Source organism: Carassius gibelio, chromosome A9, assembly GCF_023724105.1.
Source record: "Carassius gibelio isolate Cgi1373 ecotype wild population from Czech Republic chromosome A9, carGib1.2-hapl.c, whole genome shotgun sequence".
NCBI classification, from domain to species: Eukaryota; Metazoa; Chordata; class Actinopteri; order Cypriniformes; family Cyprinidae; genus Carassius; species Carassius gibelio.
This window is the reverse complement of record NC_068379.1, coordinates 27215974-27239943: the sequence shown is the minus strand read 5'-3', so window position 1 is coordinate 27239943 and position 23970 is coordinate 27215974. Positions and strand designations below refer to the sequence as shown.

The 23970-nt window shown below is 37.7% G+C and overlaps 1 protein-coding gene across 1 annotated transcript in view; it reads right to left on the bottom strand.

Moving 5' to 3' along the window:
• The window catches only part of scn1laa (sodium channel, voltage-gated, type I-like, alpha), a 48298-nt gene that overhangs the window by 10899 nt on the left and 13429 nt on the right, over positions 1-23970 (bottom strand). Inside the window, exons 4-20 of the mRNA XM_052607136.1 lie at positions 23477-23566; positions 23269-23397; positions 21817-21908; positions 20339-20575; positions 16909-16972; positions 16625-16766; positions 16106-16312; positions 15644-15889; positions 14100-14465; positions 12294-12417; positions 11470-11708; positions 10402-10578; positions 9560-9916; positions 9040-9468; positions 2283-2415; positions 1195-1349; positions 745-918 (exon numbers count right to left, since the gene is read on the bottom strand). Of these exons, the coding sequence (XP_052463096.1) occupies positions 745-918; positions 1195-1349; positions 2283-2415; positions 9040-9468; positions 9560-9916; positions 10402-10578; positions 11470-11708; positions 12294-12417; positions 14100-14465; positions 15644-15889; positions 16106-16312; positions 16625-16766; positions 16909-16972; positions 20339-20575; positions 21817-21908; positions 23269-23397; positions 23477-23566 (3361 nt within the window). The remainder of the gene's footprint in view (positions 1-744; positions 919-1194; positions 1350-2282; positions 2416-9039; positions 9469-9559; positions 9917-10401; positions 10579-11469; positions 11709-12293; positions 12418-14099; positions 14466-15643; positions 15890-16105; positions 16313-16624; positions 16767-16908; positions 16973-20338; positions 20576-21816; positions 21909-23268; positions 23398-23476; positions 23567-23970) is intronic.

Sequence of the window (23970 nt, the reverse complement as noted above, 5' to 3'; positions counted from 1 at the left end):
CACCCACAAAAGCGATCATTTCCAGTCTATCATTCTCAGTTCACTGATGCTTTCTTGGTTATGGTGCTTTTATGAGTTGATGTTCACCTGCCGTCTGTGTTGTTTTAGCTCCCAGTTCACTAAAGGATAGTTGTCAAGGCAAAAGTTCCCATTTTATTTAACTTGATGTACTAAAATAACTCATACGAAATTAAATAATACAAATATTGTATTTATTAATACAACTTTAATTAAAATTAAACAAAAACATAAAATAAATTAAACTATGATAGTATCTCAACAGCCATAATTACTATTATGACGTTTAGCGTCCTATCAGTCTTACAGATCTGAAATTACATGAGTATAAATAAATGATGGCAAATGTAAATTTTTTGGTTACACAGTTGTGATCATAAATGTACATACACCTTGCAGAATCCACAAAATGTTAATAATTAAAAAAAAATTAAAACATGAGAGGGAATTTTTTTAAGCACCTTGACTCTTAATGCATCATGTTTCTTTGATACACACAGTTGTGGATTGTTTAGAAAGAAATCAAGCAAATTTTAACTTTTTATGAATTCAGCTGTTATTTTGTCTTGTTGACTAATTGTATGTTAAATACCTTATTCAGGACAACATGAAAAAAGTTGTATGATTCCTCCTATTTTTGTAAAAATGACTAACATTTTGCAGATTCTGCAGGGTGTATGTGCAACATATAGTTTGACATTATAATTAATCAAAAGCTGAACCTACATCAACAATAACAAAATCCAACCAGCACCAGAGATTGGTGAAGTATTTGGCAAAACCATATGCCACCCATTTTAGCAGCATCTCAAGAATGAAGATGTAGGTGAAAACTTTGTCAGCAAATTCCAGCATGGTCTTTACGGTTTTCCTTGTTTCAAGGTAAATGTCCTCAAATGCCTGAAAAACATTTTAGATTTAAAGATATAAATGATTAGAATCAAACCAATATGGACTGCAACCAATCCATCCGATGAAAAATATTGATTATAAATGGCAATAACATTTAAAACAGGTAATAAACATCAATAATATTTGTATTTGCCATGTATTGTTCTGAATATTGTGTCACCAGCTTATCAACACGTTGACGTCAAACTGTATTGAAAGTGAGGCAAGGAGTTACCTTGTTGAGTGTCACATACACAAACAAAAGCACACATGCATTTCCCTCACCAGAGCACCGCTGCTAAGCAGAATCATGAAGATGATGAAGCTCTCAAACCAGCTGTGCTCCACTATGTTATAGCAGGTCTGTCTCAGCAGCCACCATTTTTTCCACATGCCCTTTTCAACATCCACCTGGCAGCACGGGAACTTTTGGACACACCCTGAAAAACAAAATGAAAAATCAGAACAGATTCAATCACTTGCTCACCCCAGTGGATCCTCTGCAGTGAATGGGTGCCGTCAGAATGAGAGTCCAAACAGCTGATAAAAACATCTCAATAATCCACAAGTAATCCACACCACTCCAGTCCATCAGTTGATGTCTTATGAAGCAAAAAAATATGTATGTAAGAAACATATGCTGTGCTGTTTTGTTTTTTGTTCTGTTTTGTGCAAACCGCTAAAGAGTCCTCTATCCATAATATTGCGTTCTCCAATAAGAAAAAGTTGTCTGGTCAGGAGAGAAATATGCAAAGATCAAGCATTGTTTACAAGTGAAAAAAATAAGTGGTACAAAATATTTCTGAACAAATAAGTTGGTGGATTTTGACAACAGAAAATGTTACTTTTTAAAATAAAGAAAGCATTATTTTGGATTATGGATGGTGTAATGGTAAATAGTGTAAAAGCAATGATGTAAAGTTAAAACATTCTAATTATGGATTTTTTTTTTACAAGCATGCAGCTTTTGGCTTCACAAGACATTAACTGATGGACTGGAGTGCTGTGGATTACTTGTGGATTATTGTGATGTTTTTATCAGCTGTTTAGACTCTCATGACGATGATCCACTGGTGAGCAAAGTGATGGAAAGCTACATTTGTTCTTATCTACATCTTATATTTCAAAGTTTCCATTTATTTTATTTTTCATGTTCAGGTTAAACTCTACTCAAACTTTGCTGAGCAAAACACTGACAAACAAAACAACACATGCATTTTCCTAGAGATTTTTTTTAAGTGTGACTGTGTCAAATGGCCCATTGTAAATACCATGGTATTTCCCACTGATACTACTGAACTTTTTAGCAAGAGTCCAAACAAACAAAACGTTTTATGGTCTTATTCTAGTGAACAAACTATTGGCAGCATCACCTGGTGTGAAACAGGCATCTGGATCTGTAGATTCTTCAAGTTCAAAGTCCAAAGCTTCTTCTCCATCTTTACCGAAGTGTCTGAGGTCCACCGTGCTGCCCTCTGAAGAGCTGGGAGCCACGTTAGACAGCTTCTGCAAGAGCAACACAGACACAATATTAACGTGTTACCATGGCAACACCTCCACATCGCCGATGAGATGATACACGTGCACATGGTTTCTGAAGTCAGTCGTTTCAGCTGAGTCATTGTGCAAAGGCTTGTTTGGTGTGATATCTCAGATGTTTAAAATACTTCCTTCATCTAGTATATAAGTATACAGTAGTTCATATGCATTTCCAAACAATTATACACCATTAACTACATCAATAAGCTCAGAGATGGATCATAGGATTAAATATATATTTAAACATAATTGTGCAATTTACTGTACAAAGATCACAATAACTTTTACAGAAGTAAAAACAATCAATTCATAGCAGCTCATAGTAAGCTTGTGCTGAATTTTTCATATGTTTATACAGTAAATTTAGTCTCTTATTAATGCATATGCTCGAGCCATTGCACCTTCAATCGCCGACACTAAAGTTCCCTTTTGGTCCACGATTTCTGAGAGTAGGTACATAGTGAAGTTTGCTAAGCAAAAAACATCAGCTCGTTTTTCAGAAAATGCAGCTTGTGGAATGACGCAAGCATGCTATGATGAAATTAATACGCAACCAAGATTTCTGGATGGCTCCAGTCTTTGTTGGCCCAAGACCTTTTCTGTCTATAATGACATTTCAATAATCAATGCAATAATGCCATTGGTTTGGATCTAGTATCTATTAGTAAAATGCATGGAATTCCAAAATAATGGTGATTTTTGGGGGGCTAATTAGTGTTATGCATATGCCAGACATTTTTCTCCAAAGCTATTTACAACGCACTGAAAGTATGCAATTTATCAGCTCATGTATTCTGTGGGAATAGAACCCATGACTTTGGCATTGCTAGCTCAATACTACTGTGCTTTCCCGGGCCGCCGAGAGGGTAGGGCTCAAGTGGAAACCCTCCACCACATCCTGAGCCCTCAAGGCTGGATGATTGGTCCAGGAGTGCCATCTCTGGCTGTGTCTGGCAGACATGAGGGACACTGCCAATGTTCGGTTCCTTAATGCCCCTGTGTTCCAGACCAGTCTCTTCACCCATACAGTTGAGAGCTTTGCCCCGAGGAAACCCCGCCTGTCCAGGCCCCTGCCAAACCTGGTGGCAAGCGGCAGAGCAAGTGGCCTTGAGACAGGCGACCCAGAGATGGAGGGATCTGCTCTTCAGGGGATCGTGAACACAACACTTCTTCTCCCGGGGGTGGGCTGAGTGGATAATCTTTTGTATAATTTTTTCCTTGCCGTTGGCCTCGCAGGCAGCTGTACCCAAATTTTCGACAAAAGAGCAGTTTCCTTTATCTCTGGGTCCCAGGAGGGCATGGAGAGTTGCGGAAGGCCAAACACCGGACTTCACTTAGCCTCCTCTGTAAGATGGCAGCATCGGGCAGTTTGAGAGCGTCAACAAAGGCCCTACTTACGCACCCTTTGCCAACCTGTGGAACCAGGTCAGCCTTGCAACCCATACTCACACCCTTTTCCGGCCCACTCATAAGCTGCCCAAGTTGGGTACCTGTGTTCCACTTTGCTGCTCCACTGTGGGTTTGGCTGTGGTCCCTCTTGTACGGTTTCTGGGCACCTGGTCAATGCTACCCAGCCGGTCTCGTTTACTTCTGCGGACCATCAGCCTCAGCTATGTGATTCAGTTCACCTGGTGTCCCTCCAAATTTAGCGGTATCCGCTTCACTGCAGTGAAAGCAGACGATGCCCTTGTTCTGTTGACAGAGAGCACAGCCCTACTGCCGAAGGACGTGATATAGCCGGTCCCTAGCGCCGCTATGAAGTCGGGTTTTACAGCCCTTACTTCATTGTACACCAGAATGGCGGTGGGCTATGGCTAATCTTGGATCTGTGAGTTTTGAACCGGACACTTCGTCGGATACCATTCAAGATGTTGGCGCAGAAACATATCTTTGAATGCGTCCATCCCTGAGATTGGTTTGCAGAAATCGACCTGAAAGACACGTACTTTCATGTGTTGATCCTTCTCTGCCACAGACAATTTTTGCGGTTTGCATTCGAAGGATGGACATATCAGTACAAGGTCCTGCCTTTCAGGCTGTCCCTGTCTCCCCGCATTTTCACGAAAGTTGCGGAGGCGGCTCTTGTTCCCCTCAGAGAGCATAGTGTTCGCATCCTCAACTATCTAGATGGTTTGCTTATACTAGCACAGTCTCAGGATCAGTTGTGCGAGCACAGGAACCTGGTGCTCCAGCACCTCAGTCTGTTAGGCCTTTAGGTCAACTGGGAAAAGAGCAAACTCTCCTCAATGAACAGGATCTCTTTTCTCATAATAGGAGTTGGATTCAGTCAAACAGACAGGAACGTGCGTGGTTAGTGCTAGCCTCCTCGAATACCTTCAAGAGCAGGACAGCGGTCCCACTTTAAACTTTTTCAGAGGCTCATGTGGCATATGACAGCCATAGCGGTACTTACACAGTTCAGCTTGTTACATATGAGACCGTTCCAGCAATGGCTTTATGGCCGAATCCCGAGGTGGGCGTGGAAGCGCGGCACTCACCGGGTCCTGTCGTTCAGATCTTGCATTCCTCCGGGCAGGGGTGCCTTAGAACAGATCTGGTTTACACAGATGCCTCCACCACCGGCTGTTGTGGACGGGCCCGCAGCAGCATTGGCACATCAATTGCCTAGAGTTCCGCAGTCAGAGTTCAATGTTGTTTTTAGAAGGCAAGCATGTGCTGGTCTGAATGGACAACACAGCGATCGTTGTGTACATTAACTGAAAAGGTGGTCTGTGCTCCCATCGCATGTTGCACCTCACCCAGCACCTCCTCCTTTGGAGTTGGAAGGTTCTGAGGTCACTTCATGCTGTTCACATTCTGGGCTTGCTCAACCATACAGCCGACAAGCTGTCTCAAGCAATGCCCCCGGGATTATGGCAACTCCATTTCCAGACGGTCCAGCTGATTTGGAAATGGTTCGCAGCCGCTCAGGTAGACCTGTTTGCTTCTCCAGAGACCTCCCACTGCCAGTTGTTCCACTCCCTAACCGAGTGAACACTCAGCAAGTATGCACTGGAACACAGCTGGAGACAGGGCCTACACAAATATGCACTTCCCCCAGTGAGCTTTCTCGCACAGACACTGTGCAAAGTTCAGGAGGACGAGGAGCAAGTCTAACTAGTGGCATCATATTGGCCCACTCTGACCTAGTTCCCCTAACTAATGCTCCTCTGGACAGCAAATGATGGCCCACTGGATTGTGGATGCAATCGTGCTTGCTTATCAGGCACAGGGTGTGCCCTGCCCATTCAGGTTGCGAGCTCACTCAACTACAAGTGTTGCATCATTCTGGGTGCTGGCTCCTCACTGACAGATATTTGTAGGGCTGCGGCCTGGGCGACCCGCAACATTTGCTAGATTTTATAGCCTTCATTTAGAGCTGGCATCCTCCGGTGTTCTCACCTCAAATGGGTAGTGGCACTGAGAGGCCCCGGTTAGTGTCGGCTTGCTAAAACTGATCCACAGTGTCCATACTGTAGACCCTGTTGAGATCCTCCATCATCCTTGGCAGATGGATGTGGTGAAACTTCCAGCACCAGGCCTTCACTTTGAATCCATGAGAACTGTGGAAGGCTGGGTTCCATATTGAGACCTAGGCGGTACTCATATGTGTATAGTCCATGATATAGCCTAAGAGCCCATGTTTCCCCAGCAGACTTCTGCCTTCCCAAGAGGGTTACAATCACTGGCAATTTCTCAATATACACCTTAATGGATGCTATAGGTGTATTTGCTTCCAAAAACACCTTTGTGAAGTATGGGGCTCCCACAGTGTCCTTATTATACTCACACTGTGATCAGCGGCAGCTGGATGCAATAATTGCATGCCAATGTGCATTGGCTTGTTTAGTTTACACTCGAAGTAGATTGGTCTATCGAAGTGATGTCCCAATTCGTTGGGGTCACTGACGGGACATCTCCGTTCCCTCATTCAGGGAACGAGGGTTACCATACGTAACAGAGATGTTAACTGTACTTCAGACTAAATTTTCAGTCAATCCACTGATTTCAAACACTTCTACGCTTGTCCAATTTACATTATGCTGAGTGAGAAACAATTATTGATTATCAGTTTCATAGAGCTGTGTATGTATTTGCAGAGAGGCCTAACACCTACTGAAATTGTGGTAATCGAAATAAGACGCTATCACAATTATCTATGACTGAAGATGAATAATAATGATATTAGTAGTATGGCAGGATTTGAAATGCTGAAACGATCCAGTAGGTAAAATTAGATTTTTCATGAATGATAAAAGCTGACTTTACGGTTACTTTGGATGCATATTTAAAATTTCTTACAGGTCTCCACTCATTGTAAACCTCGAGAGCTTCTCAGAAGTGCTGCAAAGACAGATTAAGTTAAAGGAGTGAGACAGGCGAAAAGGAAAAAACACTCACTGTCTTGTCTGGAGGTAAAAATATTGTTCAGAGTGCAAGAATAACAGATAAATCAATGGGAGCAATAATACAGAATTATCTGCTGAGGTCTAGCAGGCAATCAATCAGAGATCATGGCTCTGGTCCAAAACATAGTGAGTTGCCTTGCTGTCTGCTGCCTACATTATCATGCTAACTAAAATGTGTTATGCCACCACATAAGCTACTGATCTAGAAAACTCTTGATAAAAAATGAATGTTCCACATGCAAAGTGCTCAGAAGAACCAATTATGCTAACTGTAACATAGCACACAAATATTGGATTAAATTGTGTTTTTATTTATTTAGATATTTTAAGAACTTTTAATGTTTCATTTGGTTATTATTTTTTATTAGGTTTATTAATTTATAATAAATCTTTCAAGAGGTTTATCTACCAGCTCATTGAGCCTGTTGCATTATGGGAATGCCTTTTTCATAAAGGATACATTTAATGCTGTCTTTTGACTGCACTCTGCAAGTATGTGAATGTAAACATTTTGTGAAGAGGCCAAATCAGTCATTTGGATTTTTATTTATTCAAATTAATTATTTCACCCAAATTAGCTCAACCTCAGACTATCCAAGATGTAGATGAGCTTGTTTCTTAGTTTGAACAGATTTGGAGAAATATAGTATTAAATCACTTGCTCACCAGTGCTTTTTATACTGTTTTAGACTGCGTTGGCTTGTAGAGAGTGCTTAATTTGTGCATATTTCTCTCCTGATTCAGGTGAGCCAACTTTTCCAATGGAGAAAACAATATCATATACATAATATAAGCAATACACTTATAATACATTAACTGATGGAGTGGAGTGGTGTGGGTTACTTGTTGGTTATTGTGTTGTTTTTATCAGCTGTTTGGACTCTCATTCTGACGGTACCCATTCACTGCAGAAGATCCACTGTGAGCAAGTGATGTCAAGCTACATTTCTCCAAATCTGCTCTGATGAAGAAACAAACTCATCAACATATTGGATGACCTGAGGATGAGCACATTTCCAGATGTTTTTTTGTTTTTTTTTTTGGGGGGGGGGGGGTGAACTATTATTTCAATGTGCTGAATTATAGCACATGATAAATTGAAAGGGTAATTCAGCTTCCTGTGTTAGGCAGTGTTATACAACCATTTGTGCCTGTCCTTCCTTAAAATGCTGCCTAGGTAGTCAGCTCACTGGGTATTTCTAACATAGTTTCAATTGCAAACATCTCACACTTCACAAAAAACTGAAGCGGTAGACATTTTAGGACAACTTCAAAGAGATTGCCATAATAAAACAATCGGTATATAGCCAAAACCACAGCCCACCACATCCTGGTTTCTCAGCAAAAAGTAAATGAGCATGTTATCATGAGGCTAACATTCACACTCGGTACTTAAATGGCACATAATGCGATCTGAAGTCTGATATTCCCTGACCTCTCTTCCATTATGGGTCAAGCTGCATGTTGATGTAATCCACAATGCACTTACTGCAATTAAACCGACTGGAAAAAAATCATGCCAATGACAAATTCAGTGACACAACGGAAAAGCTTTCATTTCTGGCACAATGTATTTGACAATAACTACAGCAAAGGACTGTACTCTTGAAGGGACAACATCATCAAAATATCTTGAAACAATGTATTATAGTTTCTACGAAAATAGCAGCACAAATGTTTTCAACATTGATAATAATAATAATAATAATAATAATAACAAAAACAGTTTCTTGAGCAACAGATCAGCATATTAGAGTGATTTCTAAAAGATCATGTGACTATGAAGACTGGAGTAATGATGATGAAAATTCAGCTTTGCTTCACAGGAGTAAATTGCATTTTATAATAAATAATTAAATAGGAAAATAGGCAAATTTTTACTGTATTTTTGATCAAATAAACACAAGAAAATCTTACGCCCCACAATATTATTTTCCATATATTCCGCTTTTTGATCATGTAACAGTTATGAAATCCCATTAAAGATGCATTAGACCAAATATCTCTATGTAATCGGGCTTAACCCTTGTGTGTCAAATTATTATTTTTTTATTAAAAAAGATTGAAAATACTAAAATGTCCCTAATGAAGCACAGGTTAAAATGTCTATGTAAAGGGGGCTTTATGTCTTCCCATTTTCCTGGTCTTTAATAAAAAATTTTTTTTAAAGCAGCAAGCTTACCTCTTTGTCCTCTAGGTCTAAAGAAAAGCTACTGAAATCCTCAGTGTTGAGGCACTGAAAATCAGACTCTTCATCAGCGATCGGGACACTGACGACCAAGCTTGGATTGCTGATATAATTCTCAGTGTCACTATCCATGTCTGTACCTCCAGTGCCTTTAACCAGCTCTAGTGTGGTGTGGTTGGAGTTGTCATTTATTCCCTTGCAGTTTCTCCCGATAGTGTTCCCATCTATGGTTTTCTTTTTTGGCTTCCTCCTTAAACAGCCGCTCCGGAAGAAATTCTGAAGGCAGGCCTTAAATAAAGCAAAACCTTTCTTGATTCGGCCAACTGCTATCTGCAGGTTGTTCTTTTCGACCTCGTCTTCGGGGGCTGCAAGGTTGTCAGCACTGAATGAGCTGAGCAGCAGAGCGAGGAACAGGTTCAGAACCTGCAAAATTTGGAAGAAACCAACAACAGGTTGACACAAATCAGATTTTTTTTTTTGTGTGTGTTCATTTATTAGAAGTAACTATACATACCACCAGATTTCCAATGACCATGACCATCATGAACACAATTAAGCACAAGGGCTGTCCCGACACTTCCATGCAGTCCCACATGGTCTCGATCCACTCTCCACACAAAACCCTGAAGACAATGAGGAACGAGTGGAAGAAATCGTACATGTGCCAGCGAGGAAGCGTGCAGTCCTCAGAAATCTTACACACACAGTCACGGTAGTTCTTCCCGAACAGTTGCATGCCAACCACAGCGAAGATGAAGACGATGATGGCCAGCACAAGCGTCAGGTTGCTCAAGGCACCTAGTGAGTTGCCAATGATCTTGATTAGCATGTTCAGAGTCGGCCAGGACTTAGCTAGTTTGAAGACTCTCAGCTGTTACAATAAGGGGCATAAAAGATTAGAATGGACAAGACGAGATGCACAATATAGACTTTAAATGAAATAAAGATGATCAGTGTCAGCTGATATGCTACTATCCTCTAGATTTAGATTTAGAATGCTGATTCAAAGTTTATTTATGTTCAGCACATCACACTTGTACTTTTATAAATAAAACCATGTAACCATAGTTCCCTGAGATGGGAATGAAACACTGTGTCCACTAGTTCCCCAATTCGACCCCTAGAGGATGCAGTTCAAAGTTCCCTTGGAAGGGAACATCTCAGGTTATGTAACCATGGTCCTCTGAGAAGGGAACGAGACACTGTATCCTCTAGGGGTCACATTGGGGAACTAGAGGATGCAGTTCAAAGTTCCCTTGGAAGGGAACATCTCAGGTTACGTAACCATGTTATGAATTTATATGATTTTTATTTATTTTTTTCAATTATTTAATATATACAGTGGTATACTCTCACCAGTCTGAATGGCCTAAGAAAACCGATTCCAGACACCACATTTGTCAAACAAAGTTCCAGCAGACTCAGTGTGACTATGATGCTGTCAAAGATATTCCATCCTTCCTGAAAGTAAGTGTACGGGTCCAATGCAACAATCTTGAATATCATTTCCGCTGCAAAGATCCCTATGAAAACCTGCAGGCAAGAAAACATTAAAATTTGAACTTTTTAGTTTTTTACAAAACTAAAGCCATTTTTACATATGTTGATCAGTCAATAAATAAAAACAATCAATCAATATAAATAAATTGTACCTATGAAAACCTGTAGGTAAGAAGACAGTAAAACTTTTTAAAATGAACAACATAAAAGTAGAGTGACCATTTGTCCTCTTTTTCCTGGGGATTTCTAAATTGCCTGAAACAGCGGTTCTTAACCGTGGTCCTCATGAACCCCCCCCCCCACCCCCCCGCTTTGCACATTTTGTATGTTTCTCTCATTGCTTCACATGTTTGTTCCATTCAAACTTAAGTGCCCTGCGAAATGGACATCACACTATAGTATTTCAAAGGATCTGTTTCATTCAAAGGGCATTCAAGTGAGCGAGACATGACTACTGTGCAAATCTCAATGATTTCATTCAGGTCTGTTAACCAAGAGAGGCATGTAAAATTTGCAGAGCCAGGGTCCCAAGGACCAGAATTAATAATGGCTGTTTTAGACAATTGAGAAATCCTGACCAGGATATTTCCTGGAAAATAGGATTTCGATCACCCTATTAAAAGTATTTAAAAAAACTAGAGCTGTCTGTCTAAATTTGAAATAAAAAACATAACATACGTAATGTGGAGTTCCTGATCACTTTTATCAATCACTGATGAGAAAACATCACTACAAAATAAAGTGGCTTATATTCTTAAAAATCAAAATACAATTTTAACACTTTCACATATAAATTTAATTAGTAAATTCACACTCCATTCAGTAGGGTTGCACACTAATAACAGTAACTTTTCTACAATAACAGAACAAGCCACCAAATATTGTACATGAGGTCATTAAAATGCTGCTAGAAATGTCTCTTACCACATTGGCAGTTGAAAGCATGTAAACATATTCATTTTTCATGGGATAATACTCCATGGCCATGAATACTGTGTTTATCACTATGCAAATGGTGATAAACAGATCTGCGAAGGGGTCCATCACAACCATGTGGACAGTTTTCTTTATCTTCAGCCATGTGGGACTGCAATCCCAGATCAGATAATTCTCAGCAAAATTGATCCAGCACTCCATACACTTCTGTTTCAAGATCTCCGACGCTGCCGTGTTAAATAAAAAAGGACTGGTATGAATTTTGGCAACATTTGTAACAAACAGAAATGAGCAATCAAGCACTTCTTTCTTCTGTGAAAAATAAAAAAGGCCACTATGAAAGTGAGAAATGAGGACGGAGGCTGTCAAACTTAAAGAAGGCAATAAAAGCAAGTAATTTTCAGTTTATTTAGGTATCATATGACTTTAAATATTGGGAATAAGTCATATGAACAATATTTAACAGTATTTCTTTTTTACGAGAGCCTTTGACCTCGTTTTATTATAAAAGATTGTGCTGGGTTGAGATGATATTGAAAGATTTTGTGCTACATAGCAATACGTTTGAAACAACGTGTATGTGAATTCATGATAACAATTTAACAAAACTATTTATTTAAAAGTACAGAGAAAAATCCAACAAATATCTCTCACACTGAGTTTCTTGTAAGGGGCTATTCACACAAAATACACTACTTTTCCACAAGACCTTGCGTTTTCCCCACATTCAAGTGTCGAATCTCACATTTTTCAAATAAAAAGCATTCTGTGTGAATGGCCCATAAGTGTGTTTGGCATTTAGGTTTTCTTACAGTCAGTAGGGTTGTTGCTGACACTTGCGATGCTCAAAGCTCTCTGTCTCGCAGACTGGTCATATAGAAAACCCTTTGAAAAGGTCCTTGAACCAGATCGGCGTCGCTCTTCATCTGTGTCATACTATAAAGGAATTAAATCAACAGCAAGTACATCAACACATGTTATGATGTTGCTTCATTAGTGTTTTTAATGCAGCCATCTATTGCTATTTGTCAGTCATTCTTGCATTCAATTCAGTTAACTCAACTTGTAAAACAAAGAAATGTGGCATAAATGTGGCATAAAATAAATTCAAAATATTTAATTAAAAACAAAATAATTTACAAAACATGTTTTAAAACATAACATCTCATTCTTGATTTTTTTTATACAGTACAATACAATTATTCATAAAATACAAAGGTTTAAAAAAAAAAGTTACAATTTAATTAAGAAAATAAAATGTATTCGACATTATGCAGAGTAACATGCTTTAAACACATGCTTTATCAAGCTTTGAATAAAAAGCTGGATATATTGTGTATTTTGCTTTTGTAATGATTAATCAATTAATTGGACAAATAACTGACAAATTAATCGATTTTGAAAATATATATTAGTTGAAGTAACTTTAATATTGGCCATTTTTATGTCTATACATGCTGATGATATGCTGTCATCCTGGAAAACAATTTAAATTGTTTATTCTCACAACTTGATTTGCATGCTCACACACAGAATATGCATGCAACGAACTTCCACACAAATCTCTGCAGATTTCTGCAGAATGTGAATCTGATCACTCGTAAATTCAATTTTATCATATATATATTTAGCATTTGATTATGCAGTGCTTTTTTTTTTTTTTACATATTTAAATTAATTCCACAGAATTCTGCAGATTTTCACCCAAAGTCAGACAACAAAAAGAAGAAACAAACAAAATAGTAATAAAACTGTGCACAGATTCATGTCAAAATATAGCCAATCATCAGGGTCCAAGCACAACCCAGTGGGCAAGTAATGTTGAAAAGACATCAAATTGATATATAGAAAAAAAACCATTTCAAATATGCAAATCAAACTGGTCAAAAACTTGACATGACACATATACATGAAGGTAATTCGGAGATCACAGATTTCTTTGTTAACTAACTAATTAGATTTTGATTTCTTATAACGTTCTTTAAACTTTAAACTATGAAACTATAATGTATGATATGCATAGTTAAACTATTTAACAATTTACACACATTTCAGTTTATGAGCATTCATGTGTCATTTCACCCCTGATAAATCCGGATTCTTTTGATAACTTTTTGTCAACAGGGTCACTAGATACTTAGATAAATACAAGATTTGGCATTAATTGGACAAATGATCTAGGAGGAGTTTGAAAAAGTTCAAAATACTGGTATAATTTATACAGCACATTTTGTTAAGTTTTTCCTTAGAGAATAATTTTTTTATTATTATTATTTTTTTTTTTATTGTAATCTTTATGGTTGTGGAGATATGAGCAAAAACGTAAAAGTACTTATTATAGTGCCGCCTATGGTCCAATTGGGGTCTGTGGGCACTAGAGTAGTGGAGGAGATTTTGTGAGATTTGGTGTTTCTAGGACTTAAATTTTTGCCTGGCCAGAAACTTTTAGGACAGAAAAAGAATAGAAATAATAATAATAATAAAATCGTCACAAATACAATAGGGTTCTGACACCTTCAGTGGGTTCTCTCCAAACAGGGAGAGAATTATAATAAAAATGTGCAGTTTAAAACTAAACATTGCACCACAGCAACAGCACATGCATTATATGTGCTTACACAAGTGTCGTCAAACGTGGCTCTTTTTCTGGACACCTCCGGCGTCAGTATTCCGGAGGGCGAGTTGGGTGAAGACGCTCCGCCTGACACTATCACCATGCCATTGCTGTCAACCACGTACCGTACTTTTCCATTGGACGGCAACAGTATACGCGGCGTCAGACTGCTTTTGCTAAGAGTGCTGTAAAGCCGCTCGGATCGAGAGGGTAGAAATAGAGAGTCTCTCCGGCTGCCCGTCTCCTCACACATGCTCTGCTCGTCGTCAGCATAGTTGTTTTCTGAATTCACACGCCTGCGGAAGTTGAAGATGCTACCTTTGCTGTCTCGACGTGGGCTGAGGATTGAACCCTGAAAACTCAGGGGGGACTGAGGAGAAAAAAGAGCCTTACAAATATACAAGTACGCTGCCAAACAAATTAAGGCATATGAGGATGTAACCTGACTAGCCAATGGATCATATACCAATTTACAACTTTTACCAATTTGCCATTCCAACTTTACCACTTGTCCGCCTTATTATCATATATAACCTTAACAACAAATACTGTACATAGGCATGCACACCAATGCATGATAATTGATTGGCTGTCAATGTTAAAATTATTTATGAACTAAAAAAAAAAAAGTTAGTTGAAGTTTTCGTTCTTTGTTTTTGCTCTTGTCTAGTGTAAGTTTATAGAAATCCTGTGGTTTTTAAATTAATTTGTTCATTTTACAGTAATGATCCAAAAATAATGTACAAAAATGTGCAGATCAATCTGTATATAATATGCTATTACATATTTTATCAATTTCTTTAAGGAAAAATGGCAGAGAGTGATGCTTTGCCATTCAAAACTTCAGCCCACATAAGAGTAACATACAATCTAATCTAAACATTTTAAAGGAAAGATGAGCCTAGCAACAGATCTATTGGACAAGCAACGGCAGGACAGAACAAAAGTGAATATCTTGATGATGATGATGAAGATGAAGAGTATGTTGATGATTATGCTGAATATGAAAAAGAACAATAACGTTGGAGAAGGATGACAATGTGAGAAGATGAAAAATAAATAAAAGTTGAAGTTTTTACTCAAAGCAAAGAAAAAAATCTGTTTTGAACAATTAAGGAGGAGAAAATAATTTTGAAAAGAATGTCAAAACAAAGTCAAGCAGATAGTTGAAAGAATGAGGATTGCAGCATAAAATAAAATGAACTTTTGATGCTGACTAATGTAGAAACTTTCCATCTGTCTATCAATAATATATTTAATGTTCAGTATCATTTGTAAATCATGAATCAGTTATGTAAATTAGATCCATCTATTTATCTTTCATGTTCACCATAAAATCCTCATTCTTCATTTATCCTAAAATGTCAAAGTTTGTCTGTGCTGTACTATTCTAAAATTGTAATAATATCAAATGTAAGCACTAAGACATTTCCATAACTATTCTGATTTTAAAAGCATTGATTTGACTGTTGTCTTCTGTATTTAAGCAAATTACGTTTCCTTATTGGTAAAATAAGCAGCAAATGATAAGATGAGATTTTTTCTAACCTGATGTGGAGACGTGTAGGTCCTTTCACGTGTGCTCTTGATTTTTCCATCAGATGTCAAACGGAAGCTGGCCTTTCTATAATTTCTCTCCCTGTTCGAATCTTCTTCTTTCTCGCCTTCCCCCTGACGCTGTCTCTTTTTCCTGCGGTTGCGTCTTTCTTTGGCACTTTTGGAACTGAGTTTGGAAGTGTCCGAGGAAGAGTCCGTCTTTTCTCCACTGAGCCCATCACATGCTTCTGTCTCAGCCTGCCATTGCAATCATGCAACAGATTATACTTATGCAGTTTGTAAAGGTTTCCGGCATTTACATTCATGCATTTGAAATGCTTCAAAGGAATACATTCTGCTAGTATATGCATGCATTTCCTGGGAATCAAACCCATGACTTTGTCGGTAATGGCATTGTACACCACCATCTGCATGGTATTCATACCCCCATTTTAATGAAAACACCCAACAGACCTGAGCTTCCTCCTCTTGTCTCATCAGCTGCTGGATCATGGCATTAAACTCCTCCTCTTTCTTCAAAGCCTCATCCATAGTGGCTTGATTTTGTTCTTCATATGCCATGGCAACCACAGCCAGGATCAGATTCACCAGGTAGAACGATCCCAAAAAAATGACCAGCACGAAAAAAATCATGTAGGTTTTTCCTGCGGCCCGAAGTGTCTGTATGAAATGTCCATAATTAGTGTAGAATAAACATACAGTAGGAAGCTATTTGTGTCATTCCAACATGCTTATCTCCTTTTCCTAACAATGAAAATGGATGGGGACTCTATACAGTACATAAAAAAACTATAAAATACCATGAAATAGTCAATATGACCACATTCTAAATCATATGATTGATTTTTGTGAAGAACAGATTGTAGAAGAAAATGCACAAACAGTCTGCAAATCATATTTTTGTGTTCCACAAAATATAAAAAATGATAATACAAACTTGGTTTCCTTTACATAGACAAACAAAACAAGCACCTGTTGGTAAAGATTCTCCCAGTAGTCTTGAGTCATCAGTCTGAATAAGGAAAGGAAGGCCCAGCCAAAGGAATCAAAGCTTGTGTAACCATAATCTGGATTGGGACCTACTTTTACACAGACAAAATTTTCTGGACACTGCCTGAAACACACATGCGCAAGACAGCAATTGTCAAAAACTCACCATGCAACATAACATAATACGTGTAACTGCTCTTGGTGAATAATGTTTGAAGGGAAGATAATGCCATGGTTTATGAAATAATTCAATCCACATAGCTTACCCAGCATCACTACTTTTCCCACAGATCAGAGCATCTTTCTTTCCCGTTGGGATATAATGGTTACCTACAGGAGAAAGAAGAATACTATTCACATACATTATATATATATATATATATATATATATATATATATATATATATATATATATATATATATATATATATATATATATATATATATATATATATAACACACACATTTTGCATTTATCTGCTTACCCCCAGGACATCCAAGATGTAGTGAATTTATTTCTTCAGTAGAACACAAACCAAGACTTTTATCTCAAACCGTTGCAGTCCGTAAATCGTATTATGGAAGTGGATGGGAATCATGGTTTTAGGAGTCAAAAAACATACACAAACCAAACAAAATTAAACCCTGTGGGTTGTGATGATACATTGACATGTAAAGACATGAAAAGATTGGTCTATGCAAGAAACTGATGAGTATTTATATAGTTTTTTAGCTCTGATTCACCGCAATATCTGTACTCTCCTGAGCATGTTCTCAACAACTGGCGCTTGACGCGTTTTCTTCTTCTTCTTGCTTTACAGCGGACCGCAGACTTATAAGTGCATAACCGCCACCTATCTCTCAAATTGACCATTGAAACTCTATCTACAGTCTCAATTAGGAGCATCAATGGTCCATTTGAGAGATAAGTGGTGGTAATGAATTTATAAGTCTGCGGTCCGTTGTAAAGCAAGAAGAAGAAGAAAACCCGTCATGCACCAGTTGTTGAGAATGCGCTCAGGAGAGTTAGGACATTGTGCAGAATCATAGCTAAAAAAAACAATATAAATACTGATCAGCTTCTTAGTTTCTTGAAGAAACTTCAAGAAATGGTTACTTTCATTGTTTCATGTCTTTACACATCAGTGTATCGTCACAAGCTGCAGGGTTTAATTTGGGTTTGTTTGTATGGTTTTTTGACTCTCAAATCAGTGATTCTCATCCTCTTACATCATAAGACTGACATACTGCAATGGTTTAAAATCTTAGTTTGTGTTCTACTGAAGAAACAAAGTCACTACATTTTTTGGGTGAACTATCCCTGTAATATATTACTATTTTCTTAATTTTTGTATTGAATACTTTTCATTGGTTGATGTATTTTATTTTGGTAACACTTTAGAATAAGGTTCTATTAGTTAATATTTGTTCACATGGACTTTAGTTCACATGAACTTAGCAAGAACAATCCTTCTACAGTATTTATTATTCTTAGCTAATGTTAATTTCAACATTTAGTAATGCAGTACTTAAATTAAAAGTTGTGCTTGTTAATATTATTTAATGCACTGTGAATTAGCATGAACTAACAAATAATAATTTTATTAACATAAAATAACATTAACAAAGATTAATAAATATAAAGTTCATGTTAACTAATACATTAACTAATGAAACCTTAAAGTGTTACCTTTATTTTTTTTACATTTGTTATTTATTTATTGCACCAAAATTAACATATGACCATTTTCTTCATAGTTTTTTTTTGGCAATAATGTCCTGTAATAAATTGGTCCATTTTTGGCACCAAAAATATTGAAGAACAGAAAAGAACAGTCTGACCATTAACTGGGAAGGTGTTTTTTTTTTTTTTTTTTTTATGGAGCAGACCCCCCATGAGTGAGGTGGGATTCCTCTTCCTCTTTCTCTCAAACAGGTTTTTCATGGCTGGAGCTAATGTAAACATCCATAATGCTGAATGATGACAGCTGGCTGTCTGGCTAGTGTACAGTTCACTTACACACACAAAATACTTCCCCTTTCTGTAATTAGTATACTGGACCTGACACTCGCCCTGATCTGAAGTTTTCAGGTGTTCTAAAACCTCTAGTCTCTTTGGATTATGTGATGTTGTGATAAGTTATTGCATATAATATGGTTATCACATACAGTGATAATGTATCATTTCAAGGTTCTGTACCATATCTAAATCACTAATCAAATGAATAAATTAGTGTTGTACAGTCATTCATTTATATAATTTTAGGTGGCTTTCTCAGCCTCCCCGGGAAAGTCTATGCCAGGGTACTGGAGAGGAGAATTCGGCCGATAGTGGAACCTCGGATTCAGGAGGAACAGAGAGGTTTTCGTCCCGGTCGTGGAACACTGGACCAGCTCTATACCCTTTCCAGGGTGCTGGAGGGTTCATGGGAGTTTGCCCAACCAGTCCACATGTGTTTTGTGGATTTGGAGAAGGCATTCGACCATGTTCCTCGCGGCATCCTGTGGAGGGTGCTCTAGGAGTATGGGGTCGGCGGCCCCCTGCTTAGGGCTGTTCGGTCCCTGTACGAACAGAGCAAGAGCTTGGTTCGCATTGCCGGCAGTAAGTCAGACCTGTTCTTGTATCTTGGGGTCTTGTTCGCGATTTAGGGAAGGATGGAACGGGAGATTGACAGATGGATCGGTGCAGCTTCAGTAATGCAGTCGCTGTACCGGTCTGTCGTGGTGAAGAAGGAGCTGAGCTGTAAGGCAAAGCTATTGATTTACCGGTCAATCTACGTTCCTACTCTCACCTATGATCATGAGCTGTGGGTCATGACCGAAATGTCATGCCGGATACAGGCGGCTGAAATTAGCTTTCTCCGTAGGGTGGCTGGGCGCTCCCTTAGAAATAGGGTGAGAAGCTCGGTCACTCGGGAGGAGCTCAGAGTAGAGGCCTTGCTCCTCCACATCGAGAGGAGCCAGCTGAGGTGGCTCGGGCATCCATTTCGGATGCCTCCAGGACGCCTTCCCAGGGAGGTGCTCCAGGCATGTCCCACCGGGAGGAGGCCCCGGGGAAGACCTAGGACATGCTGGAGGGACTATGTATCCTGGCTGGCCTGGGAACGCCTCGGGGTTCCCCCGGAAGAGCTGGAGGAAGTGGCTAGGTAGAGGGAAGTCTGGGCATCTCTGCTTAGACTGTTGCCCCCGCGACCCGGCCACGGATAAGAGGAAGATGATGGATGGATGGATGGTTATGTGGCTTTCTGTTGAAATGCATGGATGCATGTATGTATTGGTGGATAAATATATGGATGCATTTATGGTTGTACTGATGCGTGTATGGAGCAAAATTCACATTTACCAACAGTTACAATTTGTGTAAGAAACCATGGTCCAACATTGCCTGTTGTTTAATTCAATTTGTCATTTTTTTGTGTTGTGTTGTGTTCAATTTTTTTTTTTTGTTTTCTATTAACTGCCTTTGTGTGCATGAAAGAATTTGATGGTTTTGCTTAGTTTAATATCTGCATGCACAATATTGTGTGCTAACATATTTTCAGCTACATTTACTTCTAATACTACTAAAATGTATTGCATGATTATTTGAGTTTTCACAACAAAACACAAATGTTGATAATCATTATTACTTAAATAGTGCAGCTGCATCAGATTCTGAATCTATTCGATTCAGCAAAACAATGAAAATGAACTTACTTCGATTTGTAATGTATTCCATGCAGTCAGGTATTTCATAACACCTCGTTGCATTCTTAACCATATAGTCAGTAAAGTTCTGATTGGATGACTGGAGCACACATTTGTGTTTAAGAACTCCCATGAACAGCTGCAGTCCGACCAAAGCAAAGACGCTTAGGCAAAAAAGAGTCAAGATCATCACATCTGACAGCTTCTTCACTGACTGGATCAGAGCTCGAACGATTGTTTTCAGCCCTGTGCAAAACAGAGTAGACATTGTAACTTTCCAACTTTAAACTGATGAAATCAGGGTCCAAAATTCCATTCAAGTATTTTATTCTGACATTGAAATGGAATAATTTAACTGTTGTTTTCATGTATATTTATGACAAACAGCAAAGGTCATTGTGACATCACATACGAGACCCTGTCCTTGTTTTGCCAAATTTTAGCCATTTGAAGATGTGTGAGTCATGACAGATGTATTCCTTCAGTTTATGATTTATTTCACTAATGACACATCAGCAAGGGCCGGGCTATCATTTTTACAATTAAATTTTTTTAATTGTTGCAGTTTTTATTTAATGTATTACATTAATTTTGGACCCTGAATGTATTTAAATAGTTATAGTTACTTGTATATATATTTGATATGTTCTTAATGTTTCAGGATAATGGATAAAGTTCAATAGTTGTTCATGTATCACATCCACATCACCGCTGAAGACATGCAAGATGGCTACGGTACAAAAAAACTCATAACAAAAGGAGAGGAGAAACAAAAACAGCAGACACTCGCCCAGAACGAATCTAGGTCTGATTTCAACAACAAATAACAGTGGTTGTTAAAGGAACAGTTCACTCAGAAAAGAACATTTGCTGAAAATGTACTCATTCTCAGGCCAAAAAATAAATAAAAATTGTGGATTACTGGGATGTTTTTATCATCTGTTTGGACTCTCATTCCGACGGCACCCATTCACTGCAGAGGATCCACTGGTTAGCAAGTGATGGGATGCTACATTTCTCCAAATCTGGTCAGATGAAGAAACAAACTTGAATCTTGAATGGGCAGAAGATGAGTAAACTTTCAGCAGATTTTCATTTTTGTGTGAACTATTGCTTTTGCAGTACTTTTACTGCTTTTAATTCTCGTAAGCACACATAAATAAAACTGTTCTCAAACTACATATGATAAAAGTAATGACTGCTATTCAGGGTGTCGCACCATAGATTGAAACTGGTTTTTGGCCAACTGATTAAAAATAATTGACTTTTTCAATTTGAATCAGACATCACTGCTGTTTTTTTTTGTTTGTTTGTTTGTTTATTTTTTGCATGCAACCATCAAATCATAAATGAAAGCAAGAACACCTGAAAAAGAAAATTGTAAAATGTTTGAAAGAAATACTTATTTAAGCACTTAAGGAAGAACATGGCATGCTTGAAGAAAGCAGTACCAGCATCTGTGACCCTGAACTTGTCCTAACTCTCACCTGGGATGACTGATATAGTTTTCAGGGCGCGAAGAACTCTGAACGCTCGCAGGGCGGACACATTACCCAGATCCACAAACTCTGTTAAATATCTGAAACATGGAGGGTGGGAAATCAAACACTGCCAGACATACAACAGACAGAAGGGTCGAGACACGGGGTTGCAGTCGGGTTCAAAGGTCACACAGAGGTCGTACATCTAATCCTGTTCTCTGCTTACCTGGAATTACAGAAATAGTTTTCAAAGCTCTGAGTACCCTGAATGTGCGGAGAGCTGATATATTGCCTATCTTTATAAACTCTGTAACAAACCTGTGGGACCAAATGCACAGATAGAAATAAAGCTGAAGGACACTGAAGATGCTATTGGCCTTTATGGACATTTTATGGTCTAATTATAAGTTAAGAATGCTTTTGCTCCTCAAAAAAATTATTATAAATAATTAGAATTCAAATAAAATAAAATACGTTTTTTAAATCGAGTGCATAAACATAAAAAATAAATATAAAATAATAATATATTTAATATATAATAAAATAATTAAATTATTTATTTAAAAAAATCAAGGAATTATTATTATTATTATTATTATAAAAACTAATCAACTTTTCTCTGTGATTTTAAATAGACAAATAGAAATAGAAATAAATATAGAAACAAAAATAAATTGAATAGAAATAAAGTTTTAAAGAAAGTCTTAGCAAAGGAACTTGTTTTTGAACCACAAGTTTATTAGATTTTTTTTTTTGACTCTAAATGTTTTACTCTAAACTATCAGTTTAATACTTTAATAATTTTAAATGTTAGAGACAGAAACCAAGAAAAAAGAAATGTATTTCAACCAACAGATTTGCATTAGTTTTTTAATATTTACCAGACACTTTTATCCGCAGCACTCTTATTCTTGAAAGCTGTAATAACAACTGAAGATGATCATTTTTGACCACTCTATGGACTATGAAACACTAAAGGTAAAGAGTTTAATTGATATGCCATCAGAAGCACCATACAGAATTGCAAAAAAAAAATAAACATTCCCAGATTCCAACTTGCACCTTCTGTCATCATTTTCGGACAAGTCAAATACTATGAAAAAATTTAGGATGGGACTTTTGTCATTAACAAATTGACTGGATGGTGAGGTGGGTGATTCATATAAAAAAGGAGTAATTTCAGGCCAGTAGAGGAGTTGAAAAGCAAGACGGTGATGTCAACCAAAAAGTTGTTTTAGAGTGTAAATTTCTCAAAGATTGTAAAATCAGAATTTTTTTATCTGCAGTAGTTTTTACAGATAAATCATCCTCGACAAGACAAGAATGTGAATTAAGAAGGTATGGTCAGTTAGAAATGACCAAAAAAATGACACTCTTCACCTTTAAGCAATGATAATAAATGAATTCTTATTATTTATAGCAGTGTCGATGGGGTAAAAACAGATTTGTCATACTCACGCCATGACTATAACCATAAAATCCAACCAGTTCCACGGGTCTCTGAGGAACGTAAACTGTCCCACACAGAATCCCCTGGCGATGATCTTTATGAGCGCTTCAAAGGTGTATATCCCAGTGAAGGCATATCTGTTAAAAACAAGACCCTCAGTTAACATGGTGAACATTTCTTTACTATGCTTGAAAAGCAAAAACGAAATCAACTCACTCTACATTCTTGGCCCAGTCTGGAGGCTGTGAGTACACCATGAAAGTGCAGTTTGCCAGGATAGTGAACATTATAAATATACTGAACAATGTGAAAGCTGCAGTTAAGGAAACTTCGTGACAGGAAGTTTTTTTTTTTTTTTTTTTTTATAGAAATGAACATATTAAATTGATCAGTTATAGTGCAGACATGTATAATATTACCTATAAAAAATAAAATAAATGCTGTTCTTTTGAACTTTCTGTTAATCAAATTATCCTGAAAAAAAAAACACGCATCATGGTTTCCATACAAATAATAAGCAACACAACTGTATTTAGCAGCTAATCAGTATATTAGAGTGATTTCTGAAGGATCATGTGACACTGAAGGCTGGAGGAATGATGATGAAAATACAACTTTGCATCAAAGGAATAAATTACATTTTAAATTACATTCATATAGAAATCGTTCTTTGAAATCATAATAGTATTTCACAATATTACTGATTTTAC